Source organism: Aythya marila, assembly GCF_965140915.1.
Source record: "Aythya marila genome assembly, chromosome: 27".
Classification (NCBI taxonomy): Eukaryota; Metazoa; Chordata; class Aves; order Anseriformes; family Anatidae; genus Aythya; species Aythya marila.
The window spans coordinates 4,278,998-4,298,501 of NC_139068.1; the positions used below are offsets into that span (position 1 = coordinate 4,278,998).

At 51.5% G+C, this 19,504-nt stretch overlaps 1 protein-coding gene across 3 annotated transcripts in view; it reads left to right on the forward strand.

The window, feature by feature from the left end:
• Window positions 1-19,504, forward strand: part of ARHGEF18 (Rho/Rac guanine nucleotide exchange factor 18) — a 45,827-nt gene that overhangs the window by 1,982 nt on the left and 24,341 nt on the right. The window contains exons 2-11 of one of the 3 annotated variants that reach the window (XM_082780138.1): window positions 3,088-3,224; window positions 3,626-4,089; window positions 5,690-5,900; window positions 6,361-6,472; window positions 7,380-7,437; window positions 7,656-7,700; window positions 7,785-7,865; window positions 8,208-8,313; window positions 8,762-8,936; window positions 18,763-18,830. In XM_082780138.1, coding sequence (XP_082636264.1) covers window positions 3,088-3,224; window positions 3,626-4,089; window positions 5,690-5,900; window positions 6,361-6,472; window positions 7,380-7,437; window positions 7,656-7,700; window positions 7,785-7,865; window positions 8,208-8,313; window positions 8,762-8,936; window positions 18,763-18,830 — 1,457 coding nt within the window. Of the gene's footprint in view, window positions 1-3,087; window positions 3,225-3,625; window positions 4,090-5,689; window positions 5,901-6,360; window positions 6,473-7,379; window positions 7,438-7,655; window positions 7,701-7,784; window positions 7,866-8,207; window positions 8,314-8,761; window positions 8,937-18,761; window positions 18,831-19,504 lie in introns of those variants that run through there. The other 2 variants (XM_082780136.1, XM_082780137.1) reach the window with 2 other exon arrangements.

A 19,504-nucleotide genomic window follows, 5' to 3' on the forward strand; every position in this document is an offset into this window, starting at 1 on the left:
GTCCCCTGCTGTCACCAGCTGTGGGTGTTTTCTCCAGTGACCGGCTTGCCTGGGTGGCTGCAGAAGGGAGGGTTTTTTTTCCTACAGCCCTGAAACAGAAATATCTACATCTTTATGAGTCGCCCAGTGACATTGCATGCGGGTGCAGCAGCAGGGAGCCTTCTTCCTCGAGACAAACCAGCTCAGCTGGTGGGTCCCCATGGTACCAAAACCCCCCCAGGCTGCTGCACGCCACGGACACCTCTCATTGCTCCTTTCCTCCTAGGGAAGAAGCCTGGTGTCTTCATGCTCTGCCTGCCAGGAAGCCAGCCTGGCACAGCGCAGCACAGCCCCGCTCGTGTGCGGCGCTTCCTCCCCAGCTCTGCCCTGGGAATTCCTCTGAGGAGCTGCTCCCTGCAGCAGCAACCTTTTATGGTCCCTGGCCACAGGAGGATATAGCAACTGCAGCACTGAAGCTGCTTAATGTTCCTCGAAACCAAACAGCATGTGCTCTTGGAAGGGTCCTTTTGCCATCTTGTCTCCAGTATCAGCTGAGGGAAGTGAATGCTGCTGCCTGGCCACCTCTGGGGACCTGTGGGGCCAACCCCTGACCACCACACAGCGGCGAAACCGGGCATGGGTCCTCCCAAAGAGTCTCGAGTGCAGGGCCTTGGGGTTTACCCTTCTGGCTAGAAGATGGGTGACCACCTCCGTCTCAGAGACAGGGATGCTCACAGCCTCTGTGCTCTCCACACCAGCCTTTCTTTGCTCATCCTGCCATAACCTGATTCTTGGAAATGTTTTTTTTCCCCCGAGAGCCCCTCCACGGGATCCCTGTGCCCAAGTGTCGTGTCTAGAGCTGACGGTGCTAGCCCAGGGTCAACCGATGGAGGAATTAAACACGGGGAGCCCGGAATTGTCACGTCTGGTGCTCACACATTGCCTAAAATGGTCTCCCCACTGTCGTAGCCCCGTGCACAGCACACGCTGGTGCCTAACGGTCGCTGCCGCCGGGTTCGCCGCCGCTGGCTGCAAACCTGATTTATCGCGTGTTGAACAAGAGTGTCTGAAGTGTCCGAGGAGGATGTAAGCTGTCTGGTGGGGCTGCAGGGGGCTTGTTGACTGCAGCAGACATCTTGGCCAAAGCCAGAGCCCTGCACGGCACAGGGAATATTTTCCAGGCCTCCAAGGAGCTGACTCTGATCCAGGGACCCACTTCAGAGCTGCAGGATGGAGCCTGGTGCAGAGCCAGCTTTGGCAGGCTGGCTGGGACCCTGCTCGGGAGGAAAACACCTCTTTGTTTTAGCTAAACCTGCGGGCCAGGGCTCTGGCCTCTGTCAGGCTGCAGCACTTGTCAGCTCCTGCAGCTCCATCCCTGCCCCTGGGGACTTTGCTCCCTTCTCTGAGGCATGTTCACTGCTGCAAGGGATGGCAAGGGCAAACAAGCTCCTTTTGCTTCCCTCCTCAGGCTCATAGAGGGCAAGCAGGATGTGTCCCTGGCTCCCTGGGACCTTCCCAATCCTCTGGTTGCTCCCCTTGGGTCAGTCCTACCTTGGTCTCAACCCCAGCCTGTTTTGGGGGTTCGGTGGCTTTTTCTGTCAGCTGACGTCTTTGGCTGCTCAGCTTCCTTCAAGCCCACGCCAAAACCTGTGCTGATTTCTTCAGAAAGCTGATTTCTTGCTTGCAAGCTGAACAGGGGAAAACAAAAGGTGATGTTAAAACCTGCTGGCTGAGCCTCGACCAGTTTTACAGCTAAAGCATTACAGATGCAGTCCAAGGACATCCAGGGCAGGAATTTGTCTATTAATTAAAATCTTCTCCTAGAACCTCCCTAGACAGCCTGTTTCAAATTTTCACTGCTTGTATAGTTAGAAAGCTCTTAGTTAAATAGTGCCTTTGTGGAGCGTTTTCCTCACTATATCGCTTACAGCCCCGACTTTAAATGATTTCACACATTTAAACAGACCAAATGCTCCTTCAAGCAGACAACCTGGCCTCTGCAGCGTGCAGCAGGATCCAAGGAACAAACCTCCAAACTCTCCCTCACGTTTGCTGCCTTTTTCTCATTGGCACCACACAATTTCTGGCTCGCTGGCTGCATCGTGTAGCATTAAAACGCACAGCAGGCTGCAAGGTTTCCAGGAGGGTGTTTCTTAACAGGATCTTGCTCACAGTAACGCTTTTATATTTTGCTTTCCTGGAGTTTGATGGGTTTCTAGCAGTTTCTAGCAGGTTTATTCCCCCCTCACTGGACGGATATGGTGGCTTACTGTCTCTTGCTATTGTTCTCCGCATCTTCAGCCATCCACCACGGTGCTTCAGCCAACAGCCTGGCTTTTTTCCACTCGCCTCAGCTGTGCGTATCTCAGAGGAATAGAAGGCCTCCGTGAGTCACGCACTGGTTTAGAGATCGTGGCTAGCGTTTCCAGCGTGTCTCGCTACATAGGAATGTGCTTCAGTCAGCTGGACGATATATTGTGCCGCCAAGTACGTCCAGGCCTTGTTTTTGTTTCTCAATGACTTATCGGGCGGTGCACGCGTGCTCCAGCACCCGCTCAGCACTGCGGTGTGGGGAACGTGCACACGTTGTGGGACCGGAGACCCACACACCTCCAGCACTGCTCCGCGTGTCAGCGCTGCCCCAAGTCCTCCTGTCTTCCCTCCCAGCGGCATCCTTTGCTCTTTAAGGATGCAAATAATATCAGTGATGCCAGGACGTTGTTTTTTTTTTCCCCTAGATTCATGCTTTAAAGTGATTCCTGCAAGTGATGGCGGTGACAATGTGCTTAGCTCTTCTGCTTTACTGTGAAAGCAGCCCCTGTAGGACACGGCATCATATAGGGGTCTGGCTGGGATGGTGCAAGCCTGGTCTCTGCCCCGGCACGTGCCGTGGCTCAAGGGATGGCATTTCTGCTGCTAGGGGACCCCTGCACCGTGTTCCCCCAGGACGGAGGCTGGTTAGGGCTTGAGAGGCTCCTGTCCAGAAGGGTTGAGGGAGCAGAAGGCCACGTGGAGTGTGTCAGTGCTGCCTGATGTCACCTCTCTGTGTCACTGGTTTTACATCCTCCTGGCCGTCCGGCCGCAAGCTGTGACCTCTCTGTCTCGCAGGGTCTGACTGCAAGCCCTGCTTACGGGAACTCGCTGAGCGCAGCCCCTCTGCTTTGGAGTACCGCGGCCCCAAGAGCTTCCTCCCGTCCCTGATCGCTGAGGATGACACCTTCTTCACCAGCATGGCTGAGGAAAAGGCGAGTGTCCTCTGTCCTTCCACTGCCACCACGCGAGGCAGGAGCTGGGGGTGACAAACTGGGGGGGTCAGCATATCCAGAGGAGGCTGAGGTGGAATAAGGGCAGGGGAAAAAGGGTGCTGACCCAAATTATCAAGGAGCACAAGGTTATATTGCTTTTCTTGCTGGGAAAAATCATACGTACGGATGTCAGTGGGTGTGAGGCATGGAGAGAGCTCGGGATGGAGGGAGCCTTACAAGCCCCGGGAGCAAGCTGAGCTGGTGGGACTGGGGCAGGTCGCATCGGGAGGGGAGAGCAGAGCGGTCCCAGCTCTGCATGGGATGTGCCCCCTTCTCAGGAGGAGCACGAGGCTCTCTGATGGGCTTTATGCGCTCAGGCTGTGCCATTGCTGCCTTTGCAGGAAGATTCCTCTTCCACAGAGCTGGACGTCCCCGCAGCTGACTTGCACAGCAGCACGGAGGATCTCCTCTCAGACTCAGCTCTCCACGGCACGGAGTATTACAAAGACCTGGGGCTCCTGAGCCCACCAGCTGCCAAAACCGCGCCAGAGGCAGCGGCACAGCCAGAACCAGCCCCCCAGGCTGTGTCGGCCATTCGTTTCTTGGAAGAAAGACCTGAGGCTCTGAGCAAAATGTCCGTGGACGTGGCTTTTTCCAATCCCGTGTCCTGCTCGGTGCGTTACGGCGAGGCCGACTGCCACTTCTTGAACAAAGGCACCGGCGCTGCCGACGGTCCCGAGGAGACGGGTGAAGACCTGGACCTGCAGGAGACCACGGAGTCCTTCCCCACGCTGGTGAGGTCCATGTCTACCTCTCGCAGGCACAGCTGGGAGAGCCCCTTGTCACCCGTGGACTGCAAGCGCAGGTAAGGCAGGGCCGTGAGGGCCGTGTGAGATATCCAGCACAGCGATGCTGCGGGAGGCTGGAGCGATCGCCCTGCTGCTGGGTGGTCTCCCGCCCTCGTCAGCGTCTGCCAAGGCAGCTGGATGCTTGCTGCTCGTGTTGGGTGGGACAGGGAGGAACAGACACGAGGGCAGGAGGAGGTTTCTGTGTCTCTTGGCAATAGGACGAGCCTCTTTTCCTGCTCTTGGGGCTGGGAAGAGGATCTCTCATCTGGGGAGAGCTCGGTTCTGCCTGCAGAGGACCCTTGCACACCATCAGCTGCCCTGGTGACCTCCATCCTCTGCCTCAGAGGGAACTTTACCAGCTCCCAGGGATTAAGAGAGCTCTGCCAAACCCATTCTCTTCTGCTCTGCGAGCTGGCTCAGTGGGGCCTGTGGCTGCAATTGCAGCAGTCCTCAGCCCCCTTGTTCTCCCCGTGGCTGCAGAAGGGGGTGCATTTTGTGGTGTGAAGCTGAGCTCTGGCTGGGAGGGGTTTCCAGGCCTGGCATTACTGCTGTGCTGTGCTCCTGCCGCCTGCAGCGCTTGGGCTCCAGGTTCCTTTGTGCACGCTTCCCCTGCTGACAAACGTATTGATCTCTGCTGGCCGGGAGGTAGGGGCAAGCCAGCAACGCCTATTTATATCTCCCCTCCTTATAAGGTACCCTAAAATTATCTCAGCCTGAAATCTTGGCAGTTCTTTATCAAGCTCCGACTTTGGTTCCCAGACCTATTGTTGTGCCGTGTGCCAGGGATCATTCACAGTTTACAGTGGAACAGGCACACGAGCCGTGGTGGCATGGAGTGGCTGTCCGTGCCGGTCTCCTCGCTGTGTGATTAAGCATGTGCGAGTGGGGGGCCAGGGAAGGGGAACAAGCCCTGCTGTCCCCTAAGCAAATGCGTCCCAAAGCCTGTCTCTGGCATCAGGAACGAAGCTCCTATCCATCATTTTGTCCCTACGCTGCTGGCACCGCAGCAGCACTTGGTGTTCAGGCAGCTGGAGGGTGCTGGGGGGCCGGTCCGCCCCTCGCTTCCCAGAACAGGATTTCTTTTTCCTTCCCTGAAGCCAGGCCCCGGAGGAGCAGGATTTATGACACGATGCCACGGGGATGATTCAATAAATGACAACATCTGCCATTTCTAAATTGCCCGAAGGGACTTTGCTGGCATTGCAGCTGGCAGGCCAGCAGCTCCCACGCAGGCGAGGCAGGCTGCAGGGTGGCTGTGCAGTCTCAGGAGCTGCTGAGAGATCAGCAAGAGCCAAATTAAACATCCCAGGTGACCGAGGAGCTCGGGGGCTTGCTGATGACAGCCAGAGAAGATGCTTTTAACATGCTCAGGACTTGATGTCCAGGCTGACTCTTCCCAGCATTTCCTCTCCCACAGGCCTGCTGCGGTGGCCCTCCTTGTCTTGTAGGCTCCACAGCTGTAGGATTGTCTTCGTTGTGCACTCCACAGTTGTAGGATTGTCTTCACTGTAGACTCTAGGATTGTCCACCCAAACTCAGGACATGGCAGGGGCTGTGCAGTGCCTGGCACAATGGGACGGCCTTGCTAAGCCGTCTCCTTCCCCTTTACTGAATTAGGTTCAGCTTGGATACCACCGAGGCGGGCAGCGACGCGGAGCAGGAGGATGTGGAGAAGGGCAGCCGGTCCTGCCCGCAGCCTCGCGTGTCCCTGCAGCTGCCCCGGGGCGAGCTGGAAGCCTGGAGCAGCGGTGGTGGCAGCATGGTGATCAAGGTGGAGATAGAGCCCCTGCGCCCGAGCCTCCCGGGCTGCCCTGGCTCGGAGGAGGTGGTGAGTGTGCGAGGGCTGCGCGTGTGCCGGCAGCGGGCAAGCTGGGTGTGCAGAAGGCACAGAAGACACAGAACTGCTGTTGTAATTTCCCTTGCTGCAGCCAGAAGGGAGCAAGCACTGCCTGTTCCCACTGATACTCCCCTCTCTTTGTTTCTGAACTGCCTCACCAGCTTCTCCACCGAGACTCTGGGACAGAGCTGGTGGCAGGATGCATTTTTTGGGTCTCGGTCTAATCCTGTGCTCTGATACAGCACAGCTAGAAGCTTGCAGCGAGGGAACGAGCCCTGGTGCTGCTGGGGTGGGCCTGCAGGGCAGGAGGCTGTGGGAAGGCAGGGGTGATTGCTGGCGCTTGAGATGGGAGCCCCATTCCCTGATTTGTGCCTTGCCAACTGTGCTGGGCCCCGGTGGAGGCGTTGGCACACGCAGGACCAAAGATGTCCGTGAATTTTCACTTCTCCAGGAACGTGGCAGTGACGGGAAGAGGCTGAGGTCGAAGTCTGTGCCATCAGCCTGCGAGATCGCCTCCCCTCCCATACCCTGTGGTTTCAACACTGCTCTTTCGGTCATGGAAGGTTGGTGCAGACAGCACGTACGGCTTTAATCGAGTGCAGGTCGGCTGTGACTAAGGCACAGAGCCAGAGCTGTAGCCTCTGCAAGTCTAGACATCCTCTGCCCTTCCCTGCTACACGGTCCCAGGAGCTCCTGAGATAAAGTCAAGCTGACTTTGGGTATGAGCTGGGTTTACAGGAGTCTAAGCACAGACGTGACCCCAGAGGCACATTGCCATGCAGACGGAGCGTTGGTCATTCCTCACGCACACGAGGCAAGGACAGTTTCCTAGGAACAAAATGTACCTCTGCTTCTGCCCGTGGTTTAGATGTGCCCTTTCTCCTCCACCCACAAGAACAGGGCAAACGTGGGCTTCTGGCAGCAGGGCCCTTAACTGGCAGGGGAGCAGGCTGTGGGACCAGGCCTTCAGGTTCTGCTTTCTGCATCAAAAGCCTTAGAAAACCAGAGACAACAGGAGGAATGAACCGAGAGCTTATTTGCTGAGTGGCTCTCCAGGCTTATGAGCCTGTGAAAAGAGAAATCCCTGCTCAGAATATTTGTCCTCTGCTCTGTCTCTTTTTGTGACCTGTGCTGCAAAGCACAGTGAGAGGACTCAGCTCCTAGGAGAGCCCCTCTCCCAGGTGGCCTGTCAGCACCAAAGCCCCCCCAGCTCCTGTAAACTTCACGTTGGCCAGCTCTGTGCTGCTGGAATCCATTAGCCTGCCCCACTGGCGAGGATTATCCTGGAGTAAATGTAGGGAAATGTTAAGAAGATGGGCTGGGAAGTAACCAGGGAGGGTCTCTGGGATGGTGTCAGCTCCTACCCTCTAGCTGCAAGCAGGATCCCCAGAAGTTAGGGTAACACAGATTGCAGGAGGAAGGTATAACACAGCAAACCAGGATACCTGCTGAGGGTGTTTTCTGTTCCAGGTGTCGAACCCCCTGCTCTGGAGATGCTGGAGAAGGATCATGTGTCCCCAGACCACGTGTAGGTATTGTCAGTCCTGGCTTCTGGAGGTGGCTGAGATTCTTGAGTGCATCTGAGCTACCAGAGATCCAGGATCAGACCATGAGGGAGATCCCACAATGCTGGGGCATGGCTCCGTAGCTGGTCATAAACCAGTGCCTGATTCTTTGTGGGGTGCAGGACGCATTTGCCACGAAATTTTCTGATCTTTTGTTTTTCTTCTGCCCTGTCCCTGGTAGGCTAATTGTCCAGCAGGTACTTCAGGAGCTGAAGCAGTATCACGGGTGAGTGTGTCTGGGAGAAGCTCTGTTCTTGTGTTTGTTTGTGTTGTTTTTTTTTGCTGTGTCTGATGTCTTCTCCCTGCACAGGGCAAAGCAGAGAGTTTGTGTGCAAGAAGGCAGTGATTCCTCCCAGCAGAACCTCACCTGGTTTGAGTTCCTGTCTAACGAGTAAGTGAGGTGGGCAGTAGCCCCACACTCGGTGTCCCTGGAGCAGACTCTGATTTCCAGCCCCACTGCATCGAAGCTCAAGCACCCCGCTACTACTGTGGACATTGGTTTCTGCAGCAGTTCTGCCCAGAGTGGGGCTTCATTGTGCATGGCACTGAACAAAAACACAGTGCCAGCCGTAATCTGAAAGCTCATTTCCTTATTTGCAAGTCTCCCCGTGAACGATGTGACTGATGCTGAACCAGATCCCCCAACGGATCGAAAGCCCAGGGATGGGGCCCTCTTGAACCGTGCTTGGCTGGTTAACTTCCCTTAGTTAAGATGCTTTTTGTCTCCTTTCAGAAATGAGGACAGTGGAAAGAGTGACAAAGCAGAGAAAGGCACCAAGGTGATGCGCCGGCTGAGTTCCCTGCGGAGCCGAGTTACCGGGTCCTGGCAGAAGGATAAGGTGAGAGAGATGGCGAATTTGTGGAGCAGGTTGCTGAATTCCTCGAGCAGGAGAGGGGATCCGGTTCCAGGGACCAGTCCGCTGGCTTGCTTTTGGGTGGCTGAGGCTTCTGATTTCATCAGCAGATGCACGGTGACTCCTAACAGCATCCAGGCGACCAAGTGGTCCCTGACTCATAGAGAAGAGCTTGCAGGGGTACGGGCACGTGCTGCAGTGCTGTGTGCTGCCCTTCCTCACGCATGGGCTTACCCTAAAGGGACTGTCCCAAGCCTTTGGGAGGCATTTGGGAAAACCACTGCAATCCCAAAGGTTCAGGCACGACGGGGCCCACTGCATTTGCTGTGTGCCAGCTTGCTGTGTGCTTGTTTTTACCAGCAGGGAGAGGAATGTGTGGGCAGTGCGAGGCACATAACAGAGCTGTATTTTTTTGTTGTTGTTTTCCTTCCAGGGTAAGAACAAAGAGCAATCCAAAGAGAAAGAGAAGGAGAAAGAGACAAAGGAGCCAAAAGAGAGGTGGAAAGAGGTCAATCGGCACCAGCTTGTGCCAGGGGTTTTCTCCAGCTGCACCAGCTGCTCCCTGTGTGCCAAACCCCTCATGAATAAAAGTGGTCTGCAGTGCCTGAGTGAGTATGGCTGTCGCTGCCTGGCTCTGGCCCTGCCTGGCTGTCCCCGCTCCCCTGCCTGCCCTCTGCCCAGGCCGGCCATTCCCCTGCTTAAATCGGCCTCGTGGATTGCTTCACTTCTCTGCCTGGCTTGACTCACCCCAGCGCCCCGCTTAGCCTGGCTTGGTTGTTCTCCAGACAGCCTAAATCATCACTGCATCTGCCTGGCAATAATTTGTCCTTGTTATCGTTGGCCACCTGACCATTTCCTGCCCCTTCCCCCCAAAGGAAGGTTCTAGGTCAACTTTCCCTTTAATAAGTTTCTTTTTCACGACACTCTGCTTCACTCAAGCAAATTTCCCTGCTGTCTGAGTGAAGCTGGCTCTTTTAGGCTGTTTTTCACCAGGGCAGGGATGTGTCAGCTCAGCATCTGTCCTGTGAATGGGCACAGGGATTCCTGGAGCATCCAATGCTTTAACAACTAACACAATATTCAAATGGGGCCTCCCAGGACTTGCATGGATGAGATTCCTGCTTTTCAGATGCAAGTAGTGCTCAGGAATGGCAGCTGCTCCTTTGCAGGCCTGCATGGGACTCTGTCCTGCCTCGCTGCATGGCCTTGGCTACTGGACAAACTGTCCCTCCTCCTAGGGACAGATACTCAGGGCACTGAAGAACATTTTAATTCTTGAGAAATTGCCCGTGGGCAGATTAAATCTTTGGGAAATGAGAGAGTCGCTCTCTTCCTCCACCTTGTATCCTCGAGCAATGCTCACTCTCAAGTAAGGAACTCTCAGCACTCTTAAGGTCAGTAAAACCTTCCTGGGACAAAGCAACTAGCTGCCTTAGGGGATGTGTTATAAGAAGCATATTTTCCTTTCAGGGCAGAGAGAGATTTAAAAGGACCACAGGCTGTTAGTGAACATTTCAGAGGTGTCACAGCCAAAACAGAGAGGAGGGAGCTGAATCAGAGCAAGTGCTTTGTGGATATTTAGAAAGGATTCAAATATTATGAGAGGTGGCAGAGTTATGCTTTGTTCTTTCTGTCTGAAAGCTCTTAGCTGAGGCTCTATTTGCAGTGCGGCATGCTGCTTTACAAAAATACCCGAATCTGAGCAGATGCAGATAGTCCTTGATCTGTAGTGAACAAAGAGCTTAGAGCCACGCTCTTTCTGGTCCCAGGAACCCTGGGGTCATTGCCAGTGTGAGAGATTCTTTCTCTGCTTTGGAAATCTGTGACTGGGAGCTCAAGGGGATGGAGCCGTCTTTCAAAATATGTTTGGCTTGGCATATCATTGTCCATCATAAATGCGTGGGGACTGGATGTGAGTTATATTAACCTTTACCATGTTTGTTAGCCTTACCATGAGGAATCTGTGTTCTTAAGTCTTACTAACATTCAGCTGAAAAGCTCCATGGTGACTGAGGCGCTGGTTTGTGTTTGGGACTCTGTGACATCTCCTTTGGTTTCCTGGGTTGCTCGGGGATCGCGCTGCCTAGGGTAACATGGGCAAACATGGGCAAACATGGGCAGCAGAGCTCGTTTTTGCATGTTCCCTGTGCGGTCGGGCAGGGTTCTGCGATGTTCGTTAAAATTAATGGCCTGCCTGTGGCCGATCTGCACCGGGGACTTGTTGCGTGACAGCCGTTAGCCCTATATTTGGATTATGCTGTGCTGAAACCTTTGCAAGCTGCTTCTGGGCAGCACAGTCGATAGCTGATATCTCTAGCTGCCATTATCACAGCTCGGAGTGGTGCGTGGTCTCCTGACGAGTCGCTGATAGGGCTCAGGAAAAGCAAGTTTTTGGGCCACTGGGCAGCCAGAGCGGCTTGCCCACTTTTCAGATGTGTGAGCCGTTCTGTCGGGGCTCAGCCCGAGCTGTTGCCGCTGCCCGAATTTGAGGATATTTGGCTGCTCCTCTTGTTTGCTCCTAACGAACTCAACGCTCCGCCATCTATACGCCTCGGCCCTAGGCCAGCTCTCGGTCCACCTCATGGTCAGGTGCTGTTGTTTACGTTATCTCCGTGGTATTTTTATCTGCAGCACCACCGTGTGGCAGGAAGCGAAACAGGCTCGAAAAAAAAGAATATAAGAAAAAAATAGCCGTTAAAGCAAAGGGTGGGTTGAAACCAGGGAGATGGATGAGGGAATGAGTAGGCATTCTCATGCCTGAGGTCTTTTTCGCTGTCCTGTGGACACAAAGAGTCTGGTGGCTCCCAGGACAGTGATGAAATAGAGGAGCAAGAGCTCTTCGTTTCAGACAAAGTAACAGCAGGAGGAATTCTGCTTTTAATTCAGAACAAAGAATTAGCATTCTTGTGCTGGAAACAGGCATGTGAGCTGTGAAGACGGCAGGCAGCCTGGGTGGCTCTGTGCAGGGCGATTTGCTTCCCTCTCCCACCTGATTCCTCCCGTCCGTCCTCGCTCCACGCGGTACAAAGCCTCCCAGGGAAGGCAGGAAGGAGACCGTGGTGTGCGTCGAGTACAAATGCGGGACAGTTTCTGCAGCTCCAGCTTCAGAGTCTCCCAGACGTGATGCTAGGAGTCTGGCAGGGATGGAAAACAAAGAGCAATGTTTGTGGTAACTGGGATCTCGACAACGGTGGCCACCCAAACTTTGGTGTTATTTAAACTTTGAGTTGAGAGCCCCTGGGTTTACTGTTCACCTGGAAATGGAGAAAGCTCCTTCTGAGCCTTTGCTGTCAAGGGTGGAGAAGGTTCTGTGCCTAAATTAATCCTTTCTTATAAACATGCTTCCAGAGTTTATGCAACAGGAGTTAGATGAATCCCAGGAAAGCCCTGACAGGAGGAGAGCTCTCCAAGCAGGCTGTGCCATGGAGGGGAGCCAAGGATATGCTGTGGTGTATGGATGGCAGAAAGATTGCTTCCCCTTCAGGGACCTGAGATTGAGCACTGGGGTAGAGGTGGGACCTCTACATCTTCTTCAGTTGAGCCTTCTATCTTTATTACTTTATGGGAAAGATGCAGCCCTAGCCCCTTTTGGTAGCTTAGATCAACCATCTTCAAAAGCAAACCTTTAGTTACAACCACAGCACTCAGCAGGCTTTGGACAGATCCCTCTTCTTTAAGAGAAGGCGCTCAGTTTAATGAATCTTCCTGAATAATCCAGGCCGGAGGGTTGTGACTGACAGCAGACTGCCCACCTGTCCTAGGCTGACCTTTGCTGGCTGTTTCAGTACACGGGCTGATTTATAGCAAGTTGCAGTAACATCTCGTCTCCGGGACTTATTAGCACATTGTGAAAGAGGTTTGAAGAGCCGTTTCCTTCCTTACGATTTTTCCATGGGTAAATGGAGGACATGGGTCTCCGCAGTTGTCAGGCAAACAGCTTCTGTTTTCGTCTGTAAGCAAAACAGGCCAGAGCGGCTCTTGGTCTGGGCTTGAAATTCAGCGTGTGAAATTCACCTCTCACTTTGCAGTTTTGCCTGCACACCCTTCTTTTTAGGATTCCCAGCGCAGCACCAATAAGCTAATACAGGGAGGAGGGGTTTGCCTGATCATAAGGAGGACTGAGTTGATTTTCTGTTGTGAGATTTTTGCTCACAGCCCACACAGAATCCTGAGAAATCTGAAAAGCAGCAGGCAACCTGAAACTTTGCGTTTCTGGAAAGAGACACAGCTGCCAAAAAGCTTCTATTCTGGGGAAAAAGGAGGTTTGGCTGCTGTAACATGATGACAGTGATGAATGGACTGGGAGTCCCTCTTGGAATGAGTGATTACTGACAGGAGTCCAAATCAAACAGGCGAAACCAGAGCGCCTGTGATCAGCTGTGGGTTAATGTGGTTACAAGCCAGTGAAGCAGGATCTAAAGCAACTAGGAAAGTGGTCTGCAGGATTGGTTTCAGAGGAAATGCTGACTGAACTATGAATCTGCAGACATATAGCTGGCCCTACCACATACTCACTGCAACTGTCGAGGTTTTAGGAGAGGAAGCAGAAAAATATATTGTTCTCAGCGCTTCTCCTTTTCTGCTTTTCTCTTTCTTCTCCTTTCTGGACAGTATTGCCTTTGTTTGGAACATTTCCAAGATGTTGTTCCTTGCATTTCCTGGTGAAACCTCAGTGTCTTGTACACCTGGCCTGACAGCTGCATAAAGCCGTGTGACAATAATCTATTTGCTACTCGTTCAGTAAGAAATGTTTTATTATTATAGAGAATTACACAGGATTAGAAAGCCGGTGCGGTGCTATTCTCTTCTTTGCAATCCAAGCCTTAGCTCTAAGCTACGGAGTATTTCAGCTGGTTGCTGTGCCAGATTTTGCACTGATTTTGTGGAGATGCCCTGAGGCCAGCCGCACAAGCACAGCATGTTCTCTCCGTGAAAGCTTTCGTTGGGCAATCTGCAGTGCTTTACTTTTATATTATAGTGAAGCACAAAGCTTGAAGTGTCTAAGGATTAATCTGTCACAGAGTGGCAGCCAGCTGTTTACCCCCAAACTGCTTCATTTAATGATTATTTCTCTATCGGGACTGAGAGGCCCCAGTAAATGCCTGGGACCTCTTTGTACTTAGTCCTGTACAGCACCAGAACAAAAGGGAACATTTCTGAAAAGCTTGCAAATATTAGATGAAAAAAAATAAAAATCGATGAAGTAGGTCGCAGTGTGGAAACCAGAGACAATATTGGTCTCATGGTAGTCTAGGATTTCAGCACATTTCCAGCCAAAATGGTGTCAGGCTTTTTCAAAGCAGCGCGGGAAAGCTGCAGGGTGGATTTTGAGAGGGAAGTTTGCTTTGAAATTGCGTGCGTTGCATTTTCAAGCTTGACAGCCAACTTGCACGTGCAGAACGTAAAATATGACAAACCTGTGATGGAGATCGGTATTTTAAGCCCTCGGAGTGAATCACAGATCAGGAGGCAAGGTTAGGTCACGAGGTGCTCCAATTTTTCCTCCCTCCACAGAGCTCTTCAGCGGCACTGCGCTGGTACATCAAACCGCTGGCCTTAGTTTCAGGGAATTTTTATTTTTTTCCACTTTTGTTACACAAGATACGCATGAATCTGACAACAGTGAAGCAGCATCTCCTTGGCTTTCGCTGTTTGTCTGCACAAGGGTCACTTACAAAAGCCCAGGCCGGCTGCAGGCACGAGCAGTTCCAGGGCGGTTCGGAAGCGAGCGCGCTGCCAAGCCGCCTGGCACCCCAACGCCGCCTTGGCAGAAGCTGCTGTAAACACTTCGCATTGAATGGCAAATCCCACCGGGCTTTTAATGATGAATTCCCTATTTAGAGTAAATCCCCGGCGCTGCGCGGACACGCGAAGCACGGCGTTAAAGCCATCACTCGGGACGCTGCGTCCCATCTATCAAGGGGCCGTTTAGCCTTTGTTCCCCGTCAAGCGCTGACGGGAGGTGCCCCGGAGAGTCCTCGGGTGTTTAGAGATGAAATAGGGGGAGCCGGGCTCGGCTCTGAGGCTCGGGGAGGGCCGATTTGGCCCCTTCCTCAGGCAGGGACCCGGCGGCTCCGGGCTCCCGACCCTGAGGAGAAAGCGCGGGCTGAGGGAGGGGGGCGCGAGCTCCCTGAGGAGAAAGCGCGGGCTGCTGAGGGGAGCGGGCTCCCTGAGGGGGTCGCGGGCTCCCTGAGGAAAAAACACGGGCTGAGGGCGAGGGTCCCAAGCCTGAGGAAGGTCCTAAGCCCCTCCAGGTTCCTTCTCGTACCCTCCTCCCCTTTTCTTTGCCCTGCCCTGCCCTCGACGGGGCGGCGGCGCGCAGGCGCAGGTGCTCGTCCTCCCGCATCTCTTTTCCCTTCCGGGACACGGGAGCGTTTCCTGGTGCTGTGGCGGCCGTTCCCGGGACCGAGAGTGCAACCGGAGGCTCCCCGGGGAGTCCGGTAAGAGCCCGGGTTGTCAGCGCGCCCGGCGGCGCCCCCCCGAGCCTCGGATGCCGGCTCCCCCCCCCCCGGCACTGGGCTCCCTAAGGGCGCTGTGAGGCCGCCCCCCGGTCCCTATCCACCCCCCCTCATCCCCGGTCCCCTCAGAGCCCTCAGCGGGGCTACGGCACCGGGCTGGGGTTTTGCAGCCCTGGAGGGGAAAGGAGCAGAGTTACACAACGTCAGGGGACGTGGAGGAAAACCCAGGGCTCGCCTCGTCCTCTCCGTGATAAATCCGTCGGGGTTTACAGCCGGCCCCGGCGTGAGCAGCTCAAGGCTTAATCTGGGGGACGAGGCAGTTCGTTGGGATCTGGTCTTCACCTCAGGGACCTCTCAAAGGCTGAGGGAGGTGAGGTGTTAGCGTGTGGCCCAGGGAGGCCTGAGCATCGCCGTGCTGTGGTGGAGAAATCCTGCCCCTTGTCTCCTCGGTGCTACCCGTACCGGTGGGGCTCCAGCAGCGAGAAGTGCCCAACATGTACGTTAAATACTTTTATACGGTTTGGGAAACAAATGGTGAAAAGTGCAGACAGCTCCTTGCATGCAGCTGTGGTGAGTGGTTTGAAATATGCCCTGACCCATGGTGTGGGGTCAGCTTTGTGTGATGGAGAGGAAAACCCCGTCCGATACGAGGCCTGTGACAGCTTTCAGGGGAGGTGTGAGGGAGCAGGGACAGATGAAGAACTGAAATAGCTTTCTGAGGGTTTCTGGGACTGTTTGGTTTCGCTGCTCTAATAAATAAGCAAAATTACTGAATGTTGTTTGGAGACTCGGTGCTGTGGTTGTGTTATTATGGTATCCGTGTGTCCTCTCTGTAAAACCAAGAGAAGGAACTGTTCCTTCCCAGCTGTTTGGTGCATCCCCTTTTCAAAGTGTTTTCTAGTGGTCCTTATGATTTGTTTGTTTTTATTTATAAATTTATAAAGAGAATAGTTTGATTCTCATCAGTATGGTATAAAAATAAACCCATGAACTGTGGCTCTCAAGCAGGAGCCATCAGGCATGGTGTGTTGTAGTTCCACCTAATGTTTACCTATGAAATATTTTAAATACCTTTTATGATTGTCATAGTTGCTGCTTCAGTCCTGTAGTGTTCCTGTAGAATGGGGGAAGGGTTGAGCATGAGAGAATTGAAATGGTGCTCATATTTCTTTTAGTATAACGCGTTATTTTTCCTTGGTATTGTTTAGAAAAACAAACAGCCATTGTTCGTTTGTTCCGGCTTGGGATTTGTTGCTTAAAGAAAACCCCAACCCCCCCTTGAACTTGTAGTGCTGGGAGTGACACGAGCCCACCACACCCCCGGTTTGACATTCGGACAATAAAAACAGACGCAACAAGAAAGGGGTCATAGGTTGGTTGGTTCTGGAGAGCAAGAGGGAAGCTGCAACTTAATAATTCAGCGCTGTTGCTCTCTCGCGTGGGCTGTTTCTGGTTCCGAATGTGAAGTATCTTGTCAGCCTTCCACTTTGGGGTTTCTGCCCCTGCATGGCGAGGCGTGTTAGCAAAATAAACAAACACCGGTCACCAAAGCCAGTGGGACAAAGTTAAATCAGTTCTGAGTTCCTGCAGGTACATGACCTGGATTTACCAAATACAGAAACTTCTGCAAGTTCAAGTGAGACTCCTCCTCTTCCCTAAGGAGATTTATCACAAAGTCACTCTGCTTCTTCTGGAATGCTGTACTTGCCTAAAATGTTTCTTGGTTACTGTGTTGCGCATCTTTGTTTAAATTGGGATTTTATGTTCTGTATTAATCATTCATATGCAAATTGTTCAGATGTGAATGTTTTCTTTGTCAATCCAAGAGGCAGTAATAACCTTGTATGGTGTCAGGCTGAGGTTCTCTTTGATCTCGGAAGTGTCAGACATCTGAAAACATAAAAATGATTAGTTTCGCGTGAAAACCGTTCTGTCCACAGCTGTCTGAATTTAATAGATAGTGGATATATCCTTAATTAAAACAGTACTTGAACACCTTGTATCGTTAGGAACAGCCTTAAAAGGTGTCCCTGCCTGAACCTAGCTGTTTTAAAGTTGTTTTTGAATGTGTCATTTCAAAACACCAAAATGCTGTGTATGTGAGGGGGGGGGGGGAAAGTCAGAAGTTAAATCTTAGATTAATCACAACATATCTAAGTGGTAGCTGTGGTTGTTTGCAAATGGCCTTTTAAGAGTTATTTTATTGGGCAGTACCGTTCCAGACCAAAGGTCAGGGTCATAACACTCATAATATTTGGTGAGTCATAGATTTGTCCTGGAATCCAATTCTGGAAGATGCTTATGGGACATTGCCAGTATCTGATCCACAAGAAGGTATTAGAGCTGGGGGAAAATGCATCCGTATGCCCTTTTTCAGCTGTTCATTTCCCTCTTGCATAGCGTGAATCAGTGTTGGGCTTTTGGGCGTTGTAATGTGTTGTCCAATAAAATGCTCCTGTGTGACTGCCTGCAGATTGGCTTCTGGGAGCCTTTGGGAAAACATCTCGTTAATAAGGGAAGTGTTCTTCTTATTACTGTTTATTTTTATCATTATACAATACATTAATTTCACTATCCCCAGTCTTGAACAGAGCCGTTTATGATATTTACGAGCCTCTTGGTCTCGAATGATTCTTTGCTGGATGAGGCCCCCGTTTCAGTTAGCCTGTCCGTGGGCCAGCAGCAGACCCCATAGCAAGCAGATGTGGGATAATGTGATGCTCCCTGCACCCTCAACCTCATTCCACGTGGCTCGGTTTAAGCCCAGAACCCACCCCGGTGGGTTTGCCTTGTTCCCTGTGGTATCGATAGCTGTGGTACCTTTAGCACTGTCCCCGTTCAGCCAAGGTAACGCAAAGCCTTGCACCTCCCAGGTGGGTGATCACACATTCTCAGCACTAGGCAGAGCTGTAGCCCTTTTGCGTTTCCCTGCCAAATTCACCATTCCAGTGACTGGGAGAGGGAAGAGAAAGGAATGGATGGAGGATCAGATGAGGAAGGGAAGAGTCTGGGTTGCAGTTGGATTTTTTTAACTCTGTCCTCCTCAGTACTGCCTTCTGTGCCTCTCCAGTTTGAGAAGAGCTCACCAAAATAACTGTCAAGTTCATTTTTGTACCTCCCCACATTCTTGATCTGAGTAAGACGTAATGCCACCAGTTACTGATGGAAAAACACCCTCTGTTTTCTGAGGTTAGGTATCTGTTATTTATATAAATCGAGTGACCCTTCGTGTTTATCTTTGCTCTTAAATCTCAGTCTCAGCCTCTTCAGGTTCCTGTGACCTCCGGTTTCCTCTGTCCCTCATTCTTCTCCTTGCTGTTTTCTTGACCCCTGCTGTTCTCTAATTCAGTGTTCAGAGAGGCTGTCCAGAAGAATAAGGAATGCGAGGAGACCTTGTGTGTGTGCAGAAAGAGGAAGCCAAATTCACTAGTATTCAAATACTTGTTCTCGTCCTTAATTGGGGTGTGTTTGATTCATTAAAAGCGTGGAAGATGAAATATGCTTTTGTAAAATGAAGTATGGTTATAACACAGTCTGATTCTTCTGCCCGTTTTCAACATTCTGTTCTGACACCTGGACAAAGATAACGCCACTTGGAAATCAGCGAGCTGATTGCATTTCAAGTGGTCTCTTTGAGAATCAAGTCCTTAGATTCATCTGCAGTTTGGAGGCTTTTCTATGGCATTTCCCCGTGTTCTAGCATATTCTTTCTTGTTGCATAAAGCATCTTTTAGCACAGGGAGCTGATACACAGCACTGTTAGATATGTCTTCTGATCAAAAAATAGCTGCTGAGAGTGGTGTAAGGTAGCTTTATCTACCTTATTGGCATAAAATCAAGACAAGAATGTACACAAGGGTGCTCACTGAAACACTTTGGATTGCTCTGAGCCTCTTCCAAACTAAGAGATCTTTTAGGTCTCTCTTTAGATGGGAATGGCAAGGATAATTTGACTTCTTTTGTGTCTGTGTTTCAGACTGTGCAGTGAATGTCCATAAGAACTGCAAGAGTTTATTGGCTGAATGCAGCAGCATCAGACCCAAGGTGGGTTTTAAAATTTGTTCTTTTATAAATAACAGTGCTTGACAGAGTAAGTTTAATTTAATGTGAGTGTATAGATTTAAGTCAGTAGAGAATCCTGCCCTACATCCTTTAGATACTGAATAGTTATTCACTTGTCGTTAGAGTAATTTACGACAACGTATGTAGAGAGAAATGAAACGCTTTTGTTGTTCTGAGAAGTACTTAACATTGCTCGTGCCTGTCAGAGCTGTGACTAATGCTTGTAAGAATGCTCAAAGTCATCATGTTGTTGTTGTTGTTTTGGACCACAATTTAATTATTTGGTACCTCTGATTTTTGTACTACTTTATTCTAATGGGTTGTGCCATCTCAAAGCTGACAGTGAGGGGTGCAGAGGAATTTAGTTATGATAGTTGCAATATTACTTACAAGCTGAGCAATGCAGAATAAGTGTTTTCGTTTTTGACCTCTGATAAACTTTATATCTTGCCAAGCTGCTCATTTTTTATCTGTGTCACCATGGTGCCTGTGATTGCAGGTAAGGTCATGGGTTGGTCTGAGATACTATCTGTCATTTTTCTTCAGGTATTAGTTTCAAAAATCATTTCCTTCTTCTCATAACTACTTACACTTGAGGGGGTTTTAATTTGTTTTAACCTGCAACTGCTGATGATTCTGGACTCTGATTTTAGAAC